General features: G+C 40.2%; 1 protein-coding gene across 3 annotated transcripts in view; it reads left to right on the forward strand.

Moving 5' to 3' along the window:
• Positions 1–25,465, forward strand: part of UGGT2 (UDP-glucose glycoprotein glucosyltransferase 2) — a 244,554-nt gene that overhangs the window by 50,166 nt on the left and 168,923 nt on the right. For all 3 annotated transcript variants that reach the window (XM_045009671.1, XM_045009679.1, XM_045009688.1), the window contains 2 exons: positions 7,150–7,249; positions 15,871–15,931. In XM_045009671.1, the coding sequence (XP_044865606.1) occupies positions 7,150–7,249; positions 15,871–15,931 (161 nt within the window). The remainder of the gene's footprint in view (positions 1–7,149; positions 7,250–15,870; positions 15,932–25,465) is intronic.

Here is a 25,465-nt window from a genome sequence, read left to right on the forward strand (position 1 = left end):
CAGAAAGTGACCCACCTCCCAGGGGCTCGGAGTATGCTGGCAGATCACATGAGCAGACTGTTTATTGATCAGGAGTGGTCCATTCACCCAGTTATAACAAGGTCTATTTTCCAGCTCTGGGGAACTTGCCAAGTAGATCTGTTTGCAACAAAGGACAACACAAAATGTCACTGGTTCTGCTTCAGAGCTGGACACAGCCCAGGTTCATTGATGGATGCTTTTCTCCTGCCATTTTCAGAGGCTCTGCTGTATGCTTCTCCCCCCATCCCTCTTCTGCCCAGAACTGTGCAAAATCAAATTGGACAAGGCCCATCTCATACACATTGCTCTGGCATGTCTAAGTGGAAGAGGTTTTCTATCTGGTTGAGGCTAAAAGGAGTCTCCCCTATTCTTGCTTTTATTCATCATGTGCTGAACTGTCTTTTTTATCTGACAACATCAAGGATTGGCGATTAGCTCGATCAGGGTTCACTTAGAAACTATATTGGCATTTCACTCACCTGTGAGCAACTGCCCTTTTTCTTATCCCAGCCTGATGGGTATAATGTTTTTAAAGGATTTGGATAGACTGTTTCCTCATGTACAGAGCCCTGTTCCATCATGGAGTCTGAATCTAGTCTTAACAAAGCTGATGGGTCTCCACTTTGAGCTTCTAGTGACCTGGTCTCCATTGCACCTTTCAGTGAAGGTAGCATTTTTAGAAGCAATTGTATTGGCCAGGCCAGTAGGGGAATTGAGGGTGTTTAGTGTCATATTTTCCCTATACGTTTTTTTTAAAGCAGATAAAATCTACCTTCAGCCTCATCCAAGTTTTCTTATGAAAGTGGTCTTCACTTTTCATGTCTCTAAGCAGTTTTCTTATCAACCTTCTTCCCAAAGCCTGACAGTAATAAGGGAGAGGAGACACTGCACACTGTAGACATTAGAAAAGTGTTACCATTTAATCTGGAATGGACTAATCCTTTTAAATCTTTGTTTTGTTTATTGCATTTTTAGACAGAATGAAGGGTAGTCTGGTTTCCATGCAAAGGGTTTTGTCATAGATATCTGGTTTTATTTGCCTGTGTTTACCAGTTGGCTAACATGAAGCCAGCACATAGAATGTTGGGTCATTCAACTAGATCCCAAGCAGCTTCTGCGGCATTTCTGACTCAGATGCCCATATTAGACATTTGCAAAGTGGCAACCTGTTCATCATGTCACACGTTTGACTCTCACTACACAGTCTCTCAACAGTGTAGAGATTATACTAAATTAGGACGAGTGGACCACAAGTTCCTGTTCAAATAGACTCCAAACCCACCTTCAGATGGGTCTGTGTGTGAGTCACCTACAAGTGGAATGGACACTTGCAATCACTTGAAGAAGAAAAAACAGTTGTTAACCTTTCCATAACTGTTGTTAGATGTGTTGCATATGTCCCTCCCATGACACAACCTCATTCTTCTCTCTGTTGGAGCCATTGGGGTAGGAAGGAACTGAATGGCTTCGGGGTGGCCCAGTCCTTAATGCATGTGCAGTGTACGTGAGACAACAGAGAATGCTGAGGCTGCCCCAACGGGTACCACCAACGGTAAGAACTTTTTAACACCTGTGCACTGGTGCACACAAATATCTACAGTGGAACATGGACACTTGCAACACATCTCAAAAAACAAGAGTTATGAAAATGTTAGTAATGTTTTTTTTCTCAAAATCTCATTGTCCAGAGAGATATTTTTCTTTTATAAAGTGTCCATTAATATTTCGTAATTGGTCCACAGCTCTTCTTGACTATTCCTCCTCTTTTAATTTAAATCACTCCTGAAGTCTCATTTCATCCATGACTGCAAGAAACGAGTTGATTAATTCATCCACTTGTCTATTTCTTTATTTATCTTGTGAGTGAACGACATATTTTATGTGAGGGATGGGGTTTATTGCCATTAGAACTGAAGTTGAGAATTGCTGTGGAGGGAACATGAGGTGGTTTAATTGTGGGAGGAAGATGGGAGAGAGAAATTTAACATGTTTGCCTTATTTTTTTTTTTAAGAAACCAAAAGTTAACTAATAAGACACACAAGATTTTTTTTAAGTAATTGGAGATATACCTATCTCCTAGAACTGGAAGGGACCTTGAAAGGTCATTGAGTCCAGCCCCCTGCCTTCACTAGCAGGATCAAGTTCTCATTTTTGCCCCAGATCCCTAAGTGGCCCTCTCAAGGATTGAACTCACAACCCTGGGTTTAACAGGCTAATGCTCAAACCACTGAGCTATCCCACCCCCCTAACATCACCCTTATTATTCTCCTTGTATATTATATTCCTTTCCCCCACATTCATGTGTCTTTGTTGTCTGATGATATATGATTTTTGTGCTAAGAAATGTCTTTCTTCTTTGAATAGCATCCCTATGGGTGGTTGCATTCCTTTGCTGCTGATCGGAGAACTTCGGTAGCAGTGTCCATTAGGCCCGCACATGCGCTGTTTCTCCTTGTGCCCCTGTCTTTCCTCCTCCTGATCAAGGGATCACACCCGAGAGTCTTAACAGACCACATAGCATGTATATACTATATAAATCGACAAGGGGGAGCCAGATCACCCTACCTCTGTGCAGAGGCAATGAGACTGTGGAACTGGTGCATCACCTATGATGTCACACTACCAGCGGCTTATCTTTTGGGCACTCAAAACTTGATAGTGGACAGTCTCAGTCACAAATTCCCACATGACCACAAGTGGGAGATAAACCCAGTGGTACTTCAGGACCTATTCAGGCAGTGAGGGGCATCGACCATGGACTTGTTCACCACTTACCTGAACAAGGAATGTCCACACTACTGCTCCAGAGCAGGGATGGGACAACACTCACTGGGCGAGACTCTCCTTCCTCTTTGAGTGCTTGCATGTGTCCATTGCAGTGTAGTTGTGTGCACACCCTGAGCACAGCTTCTGGAATTTTTTCCCTTAGCGGTATCTGTTGTGTCAGCTTCAGTGCCGTCTGGTGTCGCATGCTTGTAGCACTGGAATAAAGGGCCCTCCTGACCCTGTTCCCCTTCAGTTCCTGCTTACCTCCCGTGACAGTTGCTGGAACCCCTCATTGCTTAGGCAATCCTTCTCTTAGTGTTTTTTCTTCCAAATGTAGTGTTAATAGTTCTTGTAGTTTAGTTTTAGTACTTTATAGATCTTAGATAGTTTGGACACTTCCTCACTTGGATAGTACTGGGGCATGCCTCTGTCGTTGGGGTTTAATCCCTGCACCTCATGCAGTAAGCCTGTGCCTTTGAGCAACTCACTTTTGAGCTTCCTCAAGTGTTTGGGGAAAGCTCAGAGGAAAGACCACTACCTAATCTGCAGTCATTTCAAGCCCTGGTCCGAGAAGGACTGAGCTGCACATTTGAAGGTCATCCTCATCCCAGTCCAAAGGATAGAGTTCATCAGTGCAGTACTCAATGCTGGCTTCAGCCATGTGCTTTTACAGTCAGCCTATCCTTGATCTCTGAACCCACCTCCGGTACAACTGCTTGTGAGTCACCTACGTTGGAATTGACATGTTCAAGCATTTGAAGTACCAAAAATGGTTACTAACCTTTCAGTAACTGTTGTTCTTTGAGATGTGTTGCACATGTCCATTCCAAAACCCACCCTCTGTCCCCGCTCTCGGAGGCTATCTACAAGAAGAAACCGAAGGGGAGTGGGGCCAGTAGGGCCCTTTATACCGGTACTATGAGCGCCCGAAACTGGAGGGCACTGGAGCCACCCCAATGGATAACACTAAAGGAAAAAATTCCAGCAGCTGTACTTCGGGTGTGCACATACCTACATTGGAATGGACATGGGCAACACATCTCGAAGAACTATAGTTACAGAAAGGTTAGTAATAATTTTTTCTCCCATGGGGCAGGGACCTTCTCTGTGCCTTTCCTCCATTTTCCATACTGTCAATACTCCTATTAAAAATAAAAAGAGAAGGAGGACACATCATATTGATTGCTCCTTCTTGGCCAAGACTGACTTGGAACCCTTACCTGTTACAACTTGTAAGGTGCCTGCTAATCTCTCTCCAGTCCATTCCTTACCTCGTCTCGCAGAACGAAGGATGCACCCTCTATCCCAACGTGGGGATTGTTTGCCTCAGGGCTTGGCTCCTTCATGGTTCCAGTGCATAAAGAACTCCTGCTCGAAGGAGGTACAAGGGGTATAATTACGCAGTAGAAAGTCCTTGACATGTTGGACTTACCTAGAAAAATAGTCCTGGTTTTGGATTTGGTGTATTTCCCAAAAAATCTCTCTAATATCTGCAACTTTTCAAAAGATCCTAGACTATGTACTAACTCTAAAATCTTTCCCTCAAGGTACACCTAGCATCTATAGCAGCCTTTCACTGTCTAGTAGATGGATACTCAGTGCTATCACACCCGACGGCTAAACGATTCCTTAGGGGTAGAGTAAACCTTTTCCCACAACCCTGACATCTTACCCTCATGCAGGACCTAAACCTGGTATTGAAAGACCTGACTAGACCTCCCTTCAAACCTGTGGTCACCTGTTCACTTACATACCTTTCAATAAAAATGGCCTTCCTGACAGCAAACACTTCAGCTAGGAAAATAAGAGAAATAACAGCTCTGATGGCACATTCCGCCCCCTCCCCCTCCCCCCCCAGTATTTTTTCAGGACAAGCTTACGTTCAGGCCACATCCAAAATTCTTCCCTAAGGTAACCTCCCCATTTCACATGAACCAGTTGATTCACCTTCCAATTTTCTACCTCAAGCCTCATCCAAAAACAGGGAGGCTATATTGCACACTCTAGATGTCAGAAGAGTCCTAGACTTTTACCTGGGTAGGACGAAGTCTTTCAGGAAATCTCCTAAACTTTTCCTCTCTGTTGTGGCAAGATCTAAGGACTTGTCAATATCATCCCAGAGGCTCTTCAAACAGGTCTCGAACTGCATTAGACAATGTTATAAGATCCACAGCATGACCTCGCCAAATAATATTTGTGCACACTCCACGAGGTCGATCTCCTCTTTCGTTGCCTTCTTCAAGAATGTCTCTATCTCAGAAATCTGTAGAGTGGTGACATGGGCATCAGTCCACACCTTCGCAGAACATTATGCGATCACTGGGAACTCTGCCTCCAATGCTTCTTCAGCTCCACAGTATTGTCATCTGTAACTGACCTGACTCCGAAGCCCCAGCCCTCTGGTAGGGATACTGTGTGGAAATCACCTACAGTGGAGCATCCATAGGGCCACTACTCAAAGAAGAAGTTACTCATTTTGTGCAGTAATGATGGTTCTTTGAGATTTGTCCCCCTCTCGGTGCTCCTCAACCTACCCTCCTCACTTCTGCTTCAGAGATCTTGTCAATGACTCTGCAGTAGAGAAGGAACTGAGGAGGGTTAGCCCACACACACTGGCTAGCTTCATGGAGGGGTACCGGGAGAAACAGTGCATGTGTGGGCCTACAGACAGTACTGAAGTTTTCCAATCAGCAGCGCAGCAATGCAAGCACACCTACAGTGGAACACCCATAGGGACACACTTCTTGAAGAATCATCATTACTACACAAGGTGAGTAACTTCTTTGTGTGCCTAGCACCTGGTGGATATTGCCACCATTTAAACAATAATAACAATAATAATAATAGTACTTCTGATTTAACTTTTGTTTTAGTTATTCTTTGTGGTTTTTTAACACATCATTTTGCACATTTTCTTTATGCTGCTAAACTTTGTTGTTATGAAGGGTTTTTTTTCTGCTTCATGTGCTTCATTCATATGGGTAATGATGACTTCATTTCTTTTTGTCTGTTTGTTTTCTGTAACTGACATTTGCACATCTACTGCAACAGTAAAATATTTATTGTATATTTTATGGGTGCAGAATTGATCAATAAGACATGCCAAATATTCATTGAATTCTGAAACCTAGTATGCTATTTATTTTGCCCAGGTAATGAGTGGTGTTTTTCCATGTTCATTTTTTTTTAAATAATTTTAGATAGGTCAGGCATATCTACTGCCAGCGGAAAATATGAAATCAAGAATTTAAAACACATGATGAAATAATAAATATTATTATAGGCGGAGCTCATAATGCCACCTATTATTTAGTCTTTCCCCACACTTCCCATTATAAGGCCCTATTGTCAGTTGTTGTAATTTTGCCAAACTTTAACCATTTGGTCTGAAATTTTCCATGCCAGGTATCTGCCTCAGGCTCTTTTTTTAAACAATTTCAGCCTAACCTAAAATTGTAAAAAAAAAAAAAAAAAAAAAAAAAAAAATTATTTTACCCATTTAAAAAATTTTCTGATGCCCTTTCTGTAGCATTCTCATGGTTTGGAGCAGGGACTTGAAATTTGTAAGGGGAATTGCCTTTGTGCTAGTAATGTAACTTCTGTCATCCCTGTGATAAAGTTATAAGCCTTTGAAAAATCACAGTTTGCACATGCTCAATAGAGAGTTGATAGAGCACAGCAGCTAAAATCCCTAAATATTCTATCCATTTGGAAATGTTCTGGATCTGGTAAATTATGTGTTTCATCATCCTCTAGTGCTGGTCCACAAAGAGGATGACACACTAATATTGCTATCAGTTACTTCATTAGCTCAGGTGGCAGAGGACTGTGAGGTGGATCTGAAGTTACCTTGCAGATTAGCCACATGGGTGTCAATGTGAGGCCATATGATGGAACTTCGGTTTTATCCATCTACTTTCTTTTAAACCTAAGAAATTACACAAGGCAACCCTAATTCTGTCATTTCATAACTTCTGTGTGCTTGACTTTACCCCTTAGTAATGTATGCAGTGTATTTGTAGCTGTGTTGGTTCCAGGATATTAGAGAGACAAGGTGAGGGAGGTAATATCTTTTATTGGATCAAATTCTGTTGGTGAGAGAGACAATCTTTCAAGCCAGACCTTTCCCAGACCTGAAGAAAAGCTCTATTTGGCTTGAAAACTTGTGTCTCTGACCAACAGAATTTGGTCCAATAAAAGATATTATCTCACTCACCTTGTCTCTAACCACCTTAATAATGTTCTTTTAATGCTGCTTTTTTCTGTCTAATTTAAATATAAAGAGTTCCAACTCTCTGTGTTTGCATGTTAAGAGTTTTACAATATAAGCTATGTTGATTTAGTGATTTTTTTTCTTACAGATCTAAGTTTTCAAGCAGCTTCTCAAATTATCTCCACCCCTGTTTATAGTGCCTTAAAGGTAATGAAAGACATTGCTCAGAACTTCCCAATAAAGGCCAGGTATGATAAAATTGCTTACTTTTTGAGTATCAGTTAATTATTGATTTATGTTTCTGTTTGAATTTAATGAATATGTTAGAGATTTTGGCCGAATCGTGCAAATAGATAATCATGGTCTTGTACAGTTACTCTTGGGAGGACTCCAAGTGACTTCAGTGAGAGCAGAGTAACTGTTAGAACTGGAGCAGCGATCTGCGGCCAGTGGGAGCCGCGATCGGCCAGACCTGCAGATGGGGCAGGCAAACACACCGGCCCGGCCCGCCAGGGGCTTTCCCTACACAAGCGGTGACCCATCTTTGAGAAACCCTGTGTTGGAAGGACTGAGGATCAATCTCTTAGTGATCTTCTGTCTGGTGCATGGAGACCTTTACAAAGTAAGGGCTTGATCGTTCAGACACTTACATATGTGAATAACTTTGCTCATGGGATTGGTCCTGTTTATCTCAATGGGACAGATGGATTTCCCAGGCTTCCTCTATTACAGAAACCAATTGTCTTGTTGCACTGCCATAGCTCTGCTCATGTTTCTGTGAGCCAGTCATGCGTTGTCACTGAGAAATTTTTTTGTGTCACATACTGTATGTCACAGTGAATTATTGAGTTAAATGTGATGCTAAATAGGGTTCTCTGCTTGAGACTGTCTCACAACATATTACAACTCCTAATTTAAGGATCTCCTTTCGTTTTATTGTCCCCTTTGTTTTTCTGTTAAAGAAAAACTGCAGTGTAACATAAAAGCTACTTCAATCATATCTAATTGCAAATAAGATTAAATAACTTTTTTTAAATGCCAAAATATAATTGCAAAGAAATATAAAACAACCAGTTTGGTATAAGTGAACACTTAGAAAAATACACCTCATCATTAGAAAGCAGGGAAAAAGGTACATGAGTTGTAAGGCTCATTCTATTCTTACTTTAAAAAAATGATTAAGTGGAAGGGACATTATCATCAAGTTAAAAATCATCAAGTTAAAAAACCTTGAAATCATCAAGTTTTAAAAAAGAATTAAAATTAATTCCAGGTACTATATCAGTCCCAGCCCCTGCAAGTTTTTGTGTTTCTCCAACCACATTTGCCTGGTTTTTTCTCTTAAAGACAATAACAGGGTTCAAAAAAGAACTACCGTACATACTCATTCATTAGCCTGTTTGTTTATAAGCTGACCCCCCAAAATGGATAAGTAAAAATAGCAAAAACTGTATGACCCTTTCAGAAGCCAACCCTATATTTCAGGGGTTGGAAACCTTTGGCTCCCAGCCCATCAGGGTAAGCCGCTGGCGGGTCAAGACATTTGGTTTACCTGGAGCATTACAGGCATGGAGCCCCTCGGACGCTCCAGGTAAACAAAGCAACAATGTATTAAATATTCAATTCAATTCAATAATTCCATAGAGTTTAAAGTCATCAAATTTTGGGGTAGACCTGTTTATAAGCTGACTCCTGCTCTTTGATGTGTCAAAAATATTCAGCTTATGAGCGAGTATATACGGTAGATAAATTCATGGAGGATGGGTCCATCAGTGGCTATTAGCCAGTATGGGCAACGATGGTGTCCCTAGCCTCTGTTGGCCAGAAGCTGGGAATGGGTGACAGGGATGGATCACTTGATGATTACCTGTTCTGTTCATTCCCTCTGGGGCACCTAGCATTGGCCACTGTTAGAAGACAGGATCCTGGCTAGATGGACCTTTTGGTCTGACCCAGTATGGCTGTTCTTGTGATGTTAAATAAAGTGTTTGTCTTCCCTTTTGCTGTGTATGACAGGGGAAATAGACTGTAATGAAAATAGACATAAACAGACAAGAAATAAAAATAGATTCTATCACTCTAATTTTTTTTTAGTTATACAAATCTTTGATATTACTTTTAACACTATAAGTTAAAAATCAGATAAAATATTATTTTTAAATTGATGGGTGTGTGCCTATAGCAGTCTTAAATTGAAAAAACTCGTCAAGTAAAAAGAATTCATGTATTCTGATTCTCCACTGACATAACCTGTCATAAATGATGAGTAATTCTGTTGAAGTCAGTGGAGTTGAATGAGTAAATCAGAGAAGAATCAGGCCCATTGAACAAAATAAATTACATTTCCTAACTTGAATTAGCAATGATACTTTAATAGCTCAACTGAAATAATTTTAATAATAAAATTTACTTTTCATTATTTATACTATTTATTGTTTTGTACATCACTCATTTTGGACAGTGAAAGGTGGAGTATTAATTTTCTGGCTATCATGAACTAGCGCAATTCTGCAAAGTTTGGGTTGTAAATATTGTAGACAAATATTTAAATCAAAACACAAAACTGTATTTGTCAAATTAAAATTAAAAAGTGACATTTGTATCCAAAAATGGTCCTTTTATTTAAAAGAAAAGTTTAAAACTTTTAGAAGTGTCCTTTTCCCAGGCTTTCTAGCGGTGAGCTTCATTTTCATGTCTCATTCTGTTTCCTAGAAGAAAGGTCAGCATGAGTTAGTATTTATGAAATAACATCTTCTAATTTAAGAGAGGCCAGTTCATTTGACAGTTTGCAGACAGTGAAACAAGTGACATGCTTGGAAGATTAAAAAAAAAATACAGCTTTTTTTTGTTAGTTGACATACAATTTACCAGTTTGTAAGTATCTGGCTATTACATAATTCTATAACAATATGCAGTACTAGTACATACCTTGAGTTTCCTGATATCCATGCATAATTTACAAATTTTAATATTTTGAGCATATTAAAAGTTATACTTTAATAAGCATTTATCTTAGTGGTATATATTTACATTTTATCCAGATGAAAGAGAAAAAGATTAATCATAGATTACACTGCTCTACAGGCAAAATGCTTCTGAAATAAATGTAGTCAAACTTTACTAATTCTGGGTCACTGAGAACGAAAATGATGCTTAAAATTGTTGATTGGCTCTAGTTTTCAAGGTATGCTATTGGGTCAGTATATACGACCCTTGACTTGGGAATAGCGGAGGATAAGTGAGTTATAAAAGGAAGGGATCTCAATTTAAACCAGAAATGACTAAAATACGTCTTTGACTGGATCTATGAATAAATCTATGACTGGGTTTGGACAGTACTTGCTTTTTAGGCAAAACAATGAATGATGCAATCTGAAGCTGGTATTGCGTCATACATGATATGAATTGCATCATGTTATTCCTAGAAGTCATGGATGATGCAATCATAACGAAGCTTACAACACTCTGCTGAACAAATTGCCCTATATCAGCTCTAGAAATCATACAGTGTCGTGCTCTCTTATTTGTCAGTGTTTGATTTTGCAAAGGGACACATTTCTGTTTAGCCAAAGTGAGCAGAGATGCCTCATACTTGTGTGAACAGTGCAGATAACTTCTGCTATGTTTGTGGTGAAGTGACTTTTGCATCAAAAGTGCAGTATAACCACTATGGTTAAGAAAGCCTATCACCTTTATTTTGGCTGCAAAATTGGAGATCAGGACAAGAGGTGGGCCCCACACATATGCTGCAACACTTGTGCAACAAATCTTGCCAGTGGTTGAACAGGAAAAGGAAATCTATGCCTTTTGCAGTGCCAATGATTTGGAGAGAGCCAACAGATCATACCAGCAATTGTTACTTCTGCATGGTGCCTCCAGTTGGGAAAGGTGTGTCAAAGAAGAAAAAGTGGACTGTGCATTATCCAAACATTCCATCAGCTATACGCCCAGTACCCCACGGAGAAGGACTGCCGGTTCCTGATGCACCAGAATCATTCTCACTTGAGTCAGACGAGGAAGAGGAAGAGGATGAAACTTCTGGTCCTGAACCATCAATGTCACAGGACCCACATTTTCTCTCATGCTCCTCCTCTGAACCACACCTCATAACACAAGGTGAACTGAATGACCTTGTCAGGGATTTGGAACTACCCAAGAGTAAGGCAGAGCTGTTGGGCTCCAGACTACTGCAGTAGAATCTCCTGGCAGGTGATGTTAGGGTTTCCATGTTCCGTGACCGTCAAAAGGATCTTGTCCCATTCTTCTTCATGGAAGGTGATCTTGTAGCCTGCAACAACATCGATGGTGTGATGGCAGCCCTCAACATCGTTCACGATCCAGATGAGTGGAGACTGTTCATTGATTCATCGAAGACGAGTCTTAAAGCTGTTTTACTGCATAATAGCAATGTTTTGCCATCAATTCCAGTTGGTCATGCAGTCCATATGAAGGAAACCTATGACAACATGAAACAACTTTTGAGGTGCATAAACTATGACCAACATCAGTGGCAGCTTTGTGGTGATTTGAAAGTTGTTGCTCTCTTGCTTGGTCTGCAGATGGATACACAAAGTACTTCTGTTTTCTCTGCGAATGGGATAGTCGTGCAAGAGATTCCCACTACATCAAAAGAAAGATTGGCCACTCCGACAGTCATTGGAGCCTGGGAGGAAAAGTGTTCAGCATCCACCACTTGTTGAATCAAGGAAGATTTTGTTACCACCCTTACACATCAAGCTGGGTCTGATGAAGAACTTTGTCAAGGCCATTGACAAAACACAAGCAGCTTTCAAGTACCTCCGTGGAAAATTTCCAAGGTTAAGTGAAGCTAAGATAAAGGAAGGTGTCTTTGTTGGTCCTCAGATTCGTGAACTTCTTTGAGATGATGCATTCGACCATGCACTGCGTGGCAAGGAAAAGACAGCATGGAAAGCCTTCCCGTTAGTGGCAATCAATTTTCTCGGAAACAACAAGGCAGACAAGTACAGGTTATTGGTGGAAAACCTCCTCAAGGCATACAAAAGCCTTGGTTGCAACATGTCACTAAAGAGACATTTTTTGCACTCTCATCTAGATTTTTTTCCACCGAACTGCGGAGCAGTGAGCGACGAGCACGGCGAGCGATTTCACCAGGACATTGCAACAATGGAGAAACGCTATCAGGGAAAATGGAGCCCATCAATGCTTGCAGACTATTGCTGGACAGTGACAAGAGATGCTCCATTTAATGAATACAAGAGACAAGCCAAGAAGCGCCGAGTAGACACTGAATAGGACTGAACTACGTACATAATAGTTTTTTGCCTTTTGTTTCAAAATAAATTTTAGTTATATAACCCTTTTGCTGATTTTTAAAGTGTTACATAAACAGGACGGGTGAAATATTATCATGTAAAGCAATCATAAACACATGAAAAGACCTAGGTTTACAATTTATGATTAAAACTCTACTATCTACACAATATACATAGACATAAAATGTAAAAACTTAAATATCTTAGAAACAGTAGCCAATCAGTTGTTTTAATTGTCATATTTGAATTCAGCACATCAAAATACATAATAAATAGCACATTTTATCTCTGATGCAGACGACTTCTCAAAAATTGTAGACCAGTGTTATTAGGGTTGGAAGGGACCTCAGGAAATCATCTAGTCCAACCCCCTGCTCAAAGCAGGACCAATCCCCAAATCCCTAAATGGCCCCTCAAAGATTGAACTCACAACCCTGGGTTTAGCAGCCCAGTGCTCAAACCACTAAGCTATCCCTCCCCCGTTAATAAAGAAAGACAAACACCGCAACAGTTTAAATATTACAAAAACCTTCTGAAAATCACATAGTAGTCTTATTAATAACCACTTAACTGCTGATGGAGGTTAATTTACGTCTCGATGGGTGGGGTTCTGGAATGTTCATTGACCTCACTGTACTGCTTTGTATGTCCTAATGTTCTCCCCTTACACATTTAACTTATATGCATCAAAATAAGTAATTACAGTTTGGTTAAAATGATGCTTTCTGAATAAACATATCTACTTGTGCATCACTGTACTGTATACTCTTCTCTTACCCATTTTTCAGATTCCTTTATGTTGTTTGGAGCTCATTTTATTATTTTTAAATTTGTTGTTTATAATAGTGAAAATGGAAAGTACTAAAAGTCTGACCATTAGTATAACATAGCATAACCAGAGATGAATCGTCTGTTATACATTTCAGTTCAGTATCTTACATGTATCTTTAAGTATCTTTTATGCATCATTGCTAAATATTTTGTGTATTTTGTCAGCTTTAAGTGCTCATCTCTTTTTACAAAAACACAATACTTAATTTTATTAGCATGTCCGTGATGACATTTTGACCACTTTTGACATCTCTTCCACAAGCGGTTTTACATCTTCTTCCATGCTCCCTCTTATGCATGAAATGTTCTTCTCAGTTTTCCACTACTGTCCTCTCCCCTTCAAATTTTTTTCATAACCTGCCTCCCCCGAAAACATGACACCATGCCTAATGATAATAGCTAGGCATGGGGACAGTTAGTGATTCATTAATATCATCTGTTGTTCACTTGTCTCATCTTATTACAAAAAAACCCACCCTACAAGCATTTAAGATAACACATGTGATGTTAGGTTCCTGTTAATGTCATGACAGCTTTGTCTGCTCTTTTCCCCCTTCCATAGTGTTCTGCCTCTATTTTTCTGTGTCATCTCTATTTAGATTGTAAACTCCTTGGACAGAGACTGTGTTCTGATTTGTAGCTAGACAGTTCCCCACATGATGGAGCACTGATTCTGCTTGAGGCCTCTAGGAGCTAATTTTATACTACCATTACTACTACTACTAATAATACAATAATAATAATAATAAACTACAAATTATGCCAAATGTAGTCAGATTCAAATAGGACCAAGTTATTTTTTCTTAAACAATGACTAGCTACTTCAAGACTGTTTGAAAGTATTCATACAGGGCCAGAATGGTATTTACTGTGTTGGTGTTTACATGTTTCGCTCTTCAGTTTTTAGCTTTGTGATTTGTCCTACTTATTTAGTGGCTAAATTATTCCTTTGGCTAAATTAACTCTCAGTATTAATTCCCATCAGTTACAGAAATACTTTCTGATGGGGGAAAATGTTATATAAGCTATGTTTCTAAATGATGCTTATTGTTGGTAGCAGGCTCTCTCAAAACTCTGTGCTGCAGAGCCAATTGCTTTCAGGCTTTTAGCTTAATGGTGTTTTTTTCCTATCCCTTGTGCTTCATTTCTCAATTGGGTGTTTTGCTGGCATCGTTAAGCTAGTTTGAGGTGTTCTTATCAATCCTTGTGCTTATATTTTCTTTATTATAAATTTTTCATTTAAATCCGTTTTCATTTTTGAAAGAAATTATTATTCTATATCGTTTCCATTCTTGCTCTCCTGCATTAAAATTTTATACTTAAAAAAAAATAAAAAAATAAACATTTGACACAGATAATAGGATATTTAGTGTGTTTGTGTATGCATAGAGAATAAACATGGTTGTGTGGTTATAAAAGTTTTATAAGGATGAATTTGGAATGACTGTATTATTCATGAGATGTGAAGGCACGAGTGAGTATTCACATCTTCCCAAACAATTACTGACATCAACATCTTTATAACACACAATCTAGTCTGTATTTTTGTAGCTTTCTCTCTGAGATCATAGACCCTGAGTTCTTCCTCTTCACTCCCTTTGACAGGCAGAATGATAACTATTTACCATCTAGGAATTTTTTGTCCTCTATAGCTCTTACTTCTGTTTTTTCAAGAGTGTTGCCTTAGTTTTTTCCAGAGTGTTTTGCCTTAGTGTTGTCTTGCCACCATTTTCTTCCTTTAGAAATTTATTATCTGAAAGCATGGAATAAGAGAAAGCTAAATCAAAGAAAAAAAAACCTCATCTGTACCTCTTGCAGATATTGAGGCTTTAAGTTGTCCTGTTCTCACTATGAGAAGAATATTTTACCATAAGGAGCAAGGCAGTAACTGACATGCTTTCTGGGGAGGTGTCAGGCAATCAAGACTTCTTAGCATGTTCAAAGGGAAGTAAAGCTTACTTGTGGAAACTGAGGTTGTCCCCACACCATTTCAGAAGTAATCGTTTTCTCTGACTTTCACTATATTCATGTTTCACTAATGAATCCATCCTTGCCCTGAAGTGTTAGAATGGGTTCATGAGTCTTTCTGGCAGCTAAATCTCAAAAAAGAAAGCTTTGCTTGTCTTTGCAAAAAATGAACTAAAAAGCCTCTGACAGCCTCTTGAGGCAGCATGATATACTTCCTGCACTTTTTCTAGTGGTCTTTGTTGAAGATGGATTATATTTTCAGAGGCATATTTTCACATCCATGAAATAAAGTTGGTAAAGCCTTCCACAACTTTCTTAAATGGTGAAGGGAGCCAAACTGGTTGCTGTAGATATAGGAAAAAGTTTGTTAATAAGTAAAGATACCCATTATTAATAATACTTTGAACTTGTAATTGGTTGTTCATAACACTTTCCAATAGCCTAACGTCAAAATTGAGAGCTTCAGACCACTTTGATTTAGTTGCCTAGATATGGAGGTAAATAACTTTAACATCCAGATTTGAAATTATGAAGTAAGATAATATATCTTGGATACTTAAGTAACTTCAGTATGTACAAAATGCTAGCTATTCCCTAAAATTAATATAAAGAAGGTGAAATAATATTGTAAATATTGAGGTAACCGTATATGTTTAGATTTGGGATTTTTTTTTAAGGCTGATCATGGTACCCCTTAAAATAACATATATTAGGTAAGGAAGAATGTTTGTTTAAATGTAGAATGGCTGAGTAATACCAATATTTTATTCCTACAGATCTTTGACCAGAATTCCTGTAAACCAACAAATGCGAAATGAAATAGAGAAAAATCAGAAGGTTTGCCCTTGTTCCTTGAATTATACATAAAGTGACTATCAAATTACAGCCATGGGACATTTTTGTATTAATGTAGCAACTTTTAACTGATTTCTAATAAAGGAGGAAATCATTTAAACATTTATTCTGTTCCTAAATTTACGTAATTGATTTATTTTTCTTCACTTCTCTTGTGTTTGATTCACTAACTATGCTCTGTCCTTAGTTAATGAAAGGACATGAGGCTGGTTTGTAAGTCTGCAAAGCAACCCAACTCCCATTGAAATGAATGGGAGCTGCAGATACTCATCTTGTTGGGAAATCAGACCATTAATATTTAAGTAAACCTTATGGGGGGGGGGTTAATCTTAATTAAACTGTTTCAAACATATATTAGTAGAATATTTAATTGCATATATACAGTGTACATTTTTCTATCAAAAAGGTCACATAATTTATGAAGCATGTACTGCGTGAATTTTTGTACATAACATGCAGTTGTCCAAAAATTCCCATCTAGATGGATTTCTACTCTTTTTTGTCCATGCTTTCAAAGTGTGACCAGGTGAGAACCCCCTTAATTCTAAATGTTTCATAATACTCCTTCACTCATTATCCCAACATCATTTCCTTTATGAGCATATTGAGCAAAACCTGAGACCAGTTTTGTTCAACATCTTTATTAATGATCTGAATGATGGGATGGCTTGCACCCTCAGCAAGTTCGCAGATGACACTAAGCTGGGGGGAGAGGGTACAGAGTGACCTAGACAAATTGGAGGATTGGGCCAAAAGAAATCTGATGAGGTTCAACCAGGAAAAGTGCAGAGTCAGAACTTAGGATGGAAGAATCCCATGCACCACTACAAGCTGTGGACTGACTGGCTAAGCAGCAGTTCTGCAGAAAAGGACCTGAGGATTACAGTGGATAAGAAGCGGAATATGAGTCAGCAGTGTGCCCTTATTGCCAAGAAGACTAACGGCATATTGGGCTGCATTAGTAGGAGCATTGCCAGCAGATTGAGGGAAGTGATTATTCCCCTCTATTCAGCACTGGTGAGGCCACATCTGGAGTATTGCGTCCTGTTTTGGGCCCCCCACTACAGAAAGGATATGGACAAATTGAAGTGAGTCCAGCGGAGGACAATGAAAATGATCAGGGGGCTGGGGCACATGACTTACAAGGAGACTGGGGGAACTGGGCTTGTTTAGTCTGCAGAAGAGAAGAGTGAGGGGGGATTTGATAGCAGCCTTCAACTACTTGAACGGGGGTGGAGGGGGGCGTTTCCAAAGAGGATGGAGCTCAGCTGTTCTCAGTGGTGGCAGATGACAGAACAAGGAGCAATGGTCTCAAGTTGCAGTGGGAGAGGTCTAGATTGGATATTAGGAAACACTATTTCACTAGGAGGGTGGTGAAGCTCTGGAATGGGTTACCTAGAGAGTTGGTGGAATCTCTATCCTGAGGTTTTTAAGGCCTGGCTTGACAAAGCCCTGGCTGGGATTATTTAGTTGGTGCTGGCCCTGCCTTGAGCAGGGGGTTGGACTAGATGACCTCCTGAGTTCTCTTCCAACTCTAATCTTTTATGAGTCTATATTTGGTGGAGGAGTTACCAGTTCTCCACAGTATTTATCTGAGCTTTGATCATGCTATGGGAACATAGCTTGCCTTCAAATCCTTATATCAATTTTGAATTTTCTTCTGTGAGTTTCCTTATATATTTTAAAAATTGTCTTCAATCAAGGCGCTGACTTGGTTGGCAAACTATGATGCTGTCGGTAGTATTGACATTCTTGGTACTCCCTCCTCCCTTCCGTCCTCCCGCCTATGCTACCTCTCACTTTGGAGCATCTAGTTGACGATGGACTGCAGACATGGAGCATTGTACTACCCATACAGTACACCCAGCAACTCACTGTAGCTGGGTGAGTTGATGGAGCAATAGGCATTGCTTAACTTTTTCCAGGTGCTTTTGCACTTTGGTGTGAGGTTGGGCCTTCTGTGCTTCTCATTGTTAATACAGGCAGGCTTTCAGCTCTTCAGTTTCTTGGTACCACATTTTGGTTCTGTACATTAGACTGTTTTATAAAAAATTTATACGATACCCATCACCATAGTATTTTGAATGCCTAGTTTATGGTATTTGATTGATGCAGTTCAATTCTTGATGCACCTTTACACTTCTTCAATTTAAAAATTGTAGTAAGTACCATTTCTCTTTCAGATGGAGAATGAAGAACACCCTGGGGCTGCTGTAGGTAGCCTAAACATAATCTTTGTGTTGTTAATGAAAAGACATGATTACAAGGTCTTCTGCCTGAGTAAAGATTATGGTTGTCGTCAATGTAAAATATGTGCTTAGATGTCGCTCTGTACTTTCAGGTCTTTCAAAGAATGTACCTGAGAACCTTCTGTAAGGCACTGGCTTGTCCCCAGCCCTTAAAGGACCCCCTCCCATACTCAGCATCTTATTGTAAACAATTTTATTTTCCAAACATGAGCAAAATCAACAACCCAGTTCCTTAGCTCATCCTGGGCTACAGCTCCCAGGAGGTTTTCCCCTTTCCTTTCACTCCCTTCTGCTTCACAGCCTCTAGCAGGGTTCTTCCGTGCTCTTTTAAATGAGCACTGTCTCCCAGAGCTTTCTCCCTGGATGCCCTTCTCTTCTCCTCCCCCCCCCCCCACCGGTTCCCACTGCTTCCCCTCCCAGAGGACTTTGGCAACCACTCTCTGTTGCTCTTGCTCATTGATCATCCCCCTTTCTTACTGAAAGCCTGGATGTTTATAGCCCCATCCAGGTGCTGCCCTGCCTCTTAGTTGGTCTAGCTTAATTGCACCTGTTCTAGCACAAGGGAGCTGAAACTACTTCATTTCAAAGGACTAGTCATTCTCTACTTCAAAGTAACATCCAGACTTGATGTTTAAAGCTGGTTGTTACAAATTCCTGTCAGCCTGATTTAGTGCAGGTCCAATGAAAAGATAAACCCAGTGTCAGCATTCCCATGTGTATAGAGTCCTGCAAGATCTGATTGCATTTGTGTCACTGGGACACATCAGCACTGTCTTCTGAGTGTTAAACAAGACATCATCTCCAAAATTCTGTGCTCAATCTGTGCTAAGAGGGGAACAGTTGTCACCTGATTCCCAGCTAACATTGTTCTTGGCTTGCCAGCTATCTCTTTAAGCAGTGACTGTGTGATATTTGATTCTAAGCGGCTATAGCAAGAGTTATTGCATAATCTAATGACCTCTATCGTTAGATTGGTTTTGCAACAGCCTTAATCCCAAAAAACAACATCCTCATATTGGACAAGTTGGAATCCACAGCACTGTGGAAGTTTTGGTGACATCAGCAATGAAATCTGTGACCTGTACCATAGCACATGATGCACATCCCATCTCAGTTACCAATGGAACTTACTGTGACAGTAGTGTTAGCACAGCTGATGTCAATGCTTATTCTACCTGCACTGATCCTTCTACCACCCATGTTGATGCAGCTACCTACAAACTTTTTTGGAAATCAGGAGGAAAATTGCTGAAGATGAACGCTCTACTTAAATTCTGAGGAGACTGATAACTCTTCAGCAACTATTTCCATATGAGAAGAGGACAAGAGTAATGACTTCCGTGGAGGATACAAACTTTCTCCACTTCTTGGAACTGAAGACTAAAGTTTCTGACTTGATTCTGATTCATGAACAAAAAATCAAACTGAATAAAAATAGAGCTAAGGTTGAAAATAAGTTTTAATGAATTTCAGCTAATACTCTAAAACAATATTTTTTTTCTTTACAAAAATTCTGTTTACACCTTTAAAAGCCCAACCTGGGTAAGTTTGGAAATTAACAGCTAACAATTCAGCCTCTTTCCTACTAGACATACTCCATCATCATACTCTCATTACAACGGACTTAAACTGCTCATCCAAACTTAATATTGTACTTTAAAACTTACAAAAAATATGCAAAAGCCAAAATAACTAGTTACTGAATTCAGTATCTAGTCAGTTTATACTTAGACATACTTAAAAATAATTTTAAGTATTGCTTTTACAGAGCTGTGGTCATGTGGATGTAAGCAGTATGTAGTCCTTCAGTTTAGCCCTCCCTCAGCATTCCTCTTTTTTTTATAATCCTCATTTAATGAGCTTTGAGTTAACACTATCTTTGTTTGACTGAAAGAGATTATGGAACCCATACTGTTTACAATATAAATTTGTAATTTCCCTAACACTTTTCTCTCTTACCCAAAAGTAGTAAATGGCACCATTGCTCAACAAGGCCAGCAAAATAAATAAATTTGGAGTTGTAGTTTAGCTTTAGTTATACAAAAACAAACAAAAGGCAAGACCATCAAATAAAAACACCTCCCCCAAACAGAACAATTAAAAAAAACCCCAAATACGAGCAAATAATACCCATCTGGAATTAACTGACGAGGATAATTTAAAGGAAGGGACAGTAAAACATCAGTACTACAGCATATAACTTTAAAATAATAAAAAATAAATTATTTTGCATGAATAAAAGTTAGGCAACTTTCTAAACATCACCATTACATTAAATTGTCATGCAACTTCTTGAGCTACAGTGCATCCATCTAGCAGCAGGGAAGATATGATCTCATGCTGTGCATAACTGAATGATTCCCTTCTCAGATAATGGAAGTTGAATAGAAAATGTAATGAGAGGAAATGACTAAAACATATTAAAGGTTGAAAACCATATGATGATTGAATGTAGTCAAAATGACATCCAACTGTAAGAATCTGTACTAAGGAATGCTGTATGTGAATAATTCAAAATACCTGTTAAATACAACACATCTGCAAGTGCAGTAATTTGCCAACTATATGACTAGACCTTCTTCTTTTAGTATTGTTCGTATCAACCCCCACTTAGTGCCCTTAAAGGGCATAGATGTCCCTTCCAGTCTGTTGGACTTGATTAGAGAGCTGCAAAATGAAACCACTGCCTGTGTACATCTGGGGAATTGGGTGTCTGCACCTTTTAAATCAGTATCTGGTGTCAGGAAGGCCTGCATCTTGTTCCCTGCACTCTTTTGTTGGGCAATGGACTTCATGCATTCTGTCAGGTCCATAGGCATTAAGATTGATGATCTCTGTTAATGAGAGAGGCCTTGACTACGTTTATGACATTGCTCTTTTGATACAGACCTCTGACAGGTTTCATAAGGCACTCCAACAAATGGAGGAAGAGTTAGCCAAGATTGGCCTCCATGTTTCATGGTCAAAGACAAAGCTGCAAAATCTAGGACCAGGTCCACCAGTGACTCCAATCTCTTTGAATAATGAAACAGCCATCTCCAGCTTTTGCTATTTGGGTTCTATACTCACCAGTTCCTCCAACTCTCACACAGAGGTTCTCCATTGCATTGGCATAGCAGCATCTGCCATGGGTCATTTACAATGAATATGGAATCATCTCAGCTCAACAACCAAGTTCAGGATCTATTCAAGCTGTATCCTCCCCATACTGCAAAAACCTGCAAAACCTGGAAACTACGCTGCTCAGACTGGGCAAAGCTGGAGGCTTTCCACACAAAATGTGAATGCCAATGCATCTGTAATGCAGATGTTTATGGTCACTCTGGTCTACAAACTACTGGGGCCCTTGTCCTCAGACAGGGCCTTATGCTTTTTATACATGTCGTGGGAATGCCACAAGATTTTCCAGTGAACGCTGTTCTCCAGGTGGCTTGTAACATCCGTGATACAATTCCACCAACCAAGAGGTAGAGGCAGCCAAGAGGCAGACCCCCTATTACATGGGTTCATCGAGTCTGTTCCGATGTTGGACTCTCGGGCTGTCGGGGCCTTGCAACCATGTAGGAACGGACCAAATGGCAAACAATCTCTATGGCCGACCATTCGGGTAAGTGTTGAAGAAGAAATCCCACTTTTGGAAGCTTAAAGACACTCTGCATCAGAGTAGGAATGCCTTTGAAAGCAGTAATGTTGGGGCCAGATGGACGCTCCCTGGTAGAGCCAAATGTCTGGTATGAAGTTACATAATGAGCCTTAGGTCTAATCCTACCCAGTTCTCTTCCTACTGCAGTATCAGAGGATGAGGAAATCCTTTAGACTTATGTTTTCCTGCCTTGTGACTGTTATCTCTAGTTTTAATTCTTGCTTTTTGTAGTTTTATTTAGTAGATTTTGTACCTCTTGAACTGGCCAGTTGCAATCTGTGCATTGTAGTTAACTCTGGTCTATTTGTAGATCCACACATGTGGGACTCAGCACTGTGCCTTCAGTAATGGTGAGATTTCCACTGTGGGCGACCATACCTGCTACCATCAGTATGTGTAAGGGGGGTCCTCACCAAATGCCTGATCCATCTTGCCTGGCTTTCCCCCCAGAGCTCTGGGAGGACTGTGAAAGCTGCTGCAAGAATTTTTTCACCCTTCAAACTGTTGCCAGCTCATCAACATTCCTCAGTTCCAATCACATCAGTGACCCATCCCCAGGCATTGCAAAAAGCTGGAATACTCTGTATCAACGCCTATGGTGAGAACCGGTCCTGTGTCAGTTCTGTGAGCTGCCGCTCTGTGGCCTTGGTTACCATTTGGGATGTACCTTCTCCTTTTCCTTTGGAACTAATTAAGGCTCTGCCCTCTGAAACTCTGCTTTCATCAGCGGGCAGTACTTACTCAGAGCCACTAGTTCACATATGAGTGTTCTAGAAGTTGATCTCGTTGCCATTGCTGATGGAGTCCGAGTTTTTCTCTAGAGGCTCTTGGGTCTAAAATCCACCCTTCGTGCCTGGGTCTTCATTCTCCAAGTCTGTGGGCTGAGCCCTAGCTCCCATGTTAGAAGATGCTGCAATTTCTGGGAGACCAGTTTATCCAACTTTGGCCTCCCCAACTCCTTTGAATATAACTAATGGCCAGCCATCTTGTCCTTATAGACTCAACATCCATTGGTCTGGTAGGCATATATCAATCAGCCTACTGAGGAAAGTCTCCTATTAAAAGCTTTGGAGAAACATGGACTTTCTTCCTCCTTTTTTTCCCCTGGAAGACCCATATGTTCATTGATATGATCAATGAGAACTTCTTGTCCAACTTTCTGTTCTTATTTGAATGATGCCTGGTACCTCCTGAAGATGGTAACTGAAGATTCTTTGTGTCTGAAGGAGGTTTAGGAACAACCTGTGTGTCATCCATCTTCCTTCTTTCCTCATGTTAGTGTTCGTTCTTCTGCTACTTCACTTTGGCAGTACAGCAATTTTCATGCCTTTCTCAGGTGGATGACACAGGCTCTGGACCTTCATAGATACCAAGGCCAGAAGGGACCATTATGATCATCTAGTATAGGGCCTTGAATTAGCAGGGGGCAGACACCAGCAGAAAGGCTGCCAAACTCTCTGAGGCTGTGGACCCAGGGGTCAAGCTGAGGGAGATGATGTGCCCCCTGCTCCAGAAGGAAAACTGGGGCCTCCTATTAAGGAGAGGGATAATAATTTTTTGAATTATCTGGCTCCAAAATGAGAGCTGGGGATTCTGCCATAAGGAGAAGATACAGACTGAGAGATAAATTGCCGCTCAGCTCCAGGAGCGGGGCTGGTGCTCCTGCCATTAAGAGAGGATTAAAGACTAAGGCCTGGTCTACACTAGGAAATTAGGTCGGTATTACAATGTTGCTTACAGGTGTGAAGAATCCATACCCCTAAGTGATGCAGTTAAAACAACCTACCCCTAGTGTAGACAGCTCTCAGTTGATGGGCGAATTCTCCCATTGACCTATCTACTGCCTCTTGTGGAGGTAGAGTACCTATGCTGATGGGAGAATCCCTCCTGTCAGTGTAGGTAGCACTTCACTGAAGTGATGCAGCTGCAGCATCTGAAGTGTAGACAAGCCCATAGAGAGACCTCTGAGGGAACTGGGAACAGAGCATAGAGGGCAGACGTAAGAGGAATCCTGAAAGCCAGAATACTTTTTATTTGGGACTTTTCGTTATGATCTTTTTTGTAAGAGTTTTTGTAACAAATCAGCTCTAAGAAGGGTATTAATGAATTAACAGTCAAGAGTGCCTAAAATAATTATCTTCCTCAGAAGGCTAACTGAGGCAGCACATATAGCTCTGTCGTAATTCAGCAGAGATGGCACACTATGAAAGCGCCCCACTGGAAAACAAAGCAATGTTTCTAAACAAAGCTGTCTCCGTTGCTTAATATCAGCATGGGAGGAAATTGCAGACACATAAACAACCCATATTTTTAGGAATCCTCCATGAGTTTTACAGCAGTTGATGGTAATTTTCAAGTTCTATCTCTGTTGTGAAGATAGTTACTATAATGTAAACAATAACAGCAGCCAAAAATGGAGTTCAGCATCCTCCAGCTTATTCACCCAAGGGCATGTAAGTGTCCAGGCATTTAAATGGTAATATTACTATGCCCAAGCAATTTATAATTTAATCTTTTATAAATGAATAAAGAAATTAAATGTGAAAATCTGTGCAATGCAGTGTTAAGTCTGTATGGTTAAAATCACAAAGGCAGGAAATGTAAATTTTTCAATAATCTTAACTCAGATGTATTGTACATATATAGCATATGTTTCTAAAACTATTTTTCTGGTTAAGGGGGTCCCTCTGCACTAGGGGTAAACTCAGGCGTGGCACAGTTTAATTTTATCCTGTCTGAGGGACTATCCCCTCTGTGCTCCTCCAGGAGATGTCATGTCATGTCTCCACTATACATGGGTCAGTGGAAGGGTTAGCTAACCCAAGAAACATAGTACCATTCCAAGAGATGATGGAGCTGGGAGAAGGATTGTGTGTCTCCTACTACTCAGGGCTTCTGTTGTATGCTGACAATCTAGCTCTTACCTTTTCATTTCCTGAGTCTGTGGTTATAACTATGCTGTCTCAAAAGGACCCTGCCATCTTGAAACTAGTCAATATAACTAAAATGAGGTAACTTGGTTAGCTAATTTTGGGTAAGTTGATTAGTTTCCGAGCCCCATCTGCACATTTTCAGAATAAATTTTGACCAAATTTTCCTACTTTTTACTTCTTTATTGCAGTATGAAAGAATCACACAAATGGAGTAACTTGCATAGAAAAGGGTTCCAATTGGTTTTCTGTTAGAATGCAGACACACCTCTCATGCACCAGCAACAGCAGCAGCTTTTCTTCCTTTACATGCCTGATTTTGGTTCTCCTTACTCCTCTGGTGGGGACTGAGCCATATCTCAGAGACCCCTGCTGATCCTCATGCTTTCCTGGTCTGGTCCTGAATTTTTATGAGTGGGGATTGTCATCTTGGGGGTAAGAGTCTTTTTTTGTCCTTGTTGATTTTCTTATCCCTGGCTTGTTGCCACCAACTGTAGAGACGCTGGGGAATAGGATATCTGTCCCCTTTTCAGAGCCAAATACCTTGCTGGTCCTGAGAAAAGACTGAGTGGCACGCCTTCTCTTATTTGTTTCCTCCCTTCCAGCCTAGTATCAGGCAGATTCTTCTCATTCATAGTTAGAAAGCATGTGTGGTAGCCCCCACTCAGATGCTACTATCCCTTCTGGTTGCTAA

Source organism: Mauremys mutica, chromosome 1, assembly GCF_020497125.1.
Source record: "Mauremys mutica isolate MM-2020 ecotype Southern chromosome 1, ASM2049712v1, whole genome shotgun sequence".
Lineage (NCBI taxonomy): Eukaryota > Metazoa > Chordata > Testudines > Geoemydidae > Mauremys > Mauremys mutica.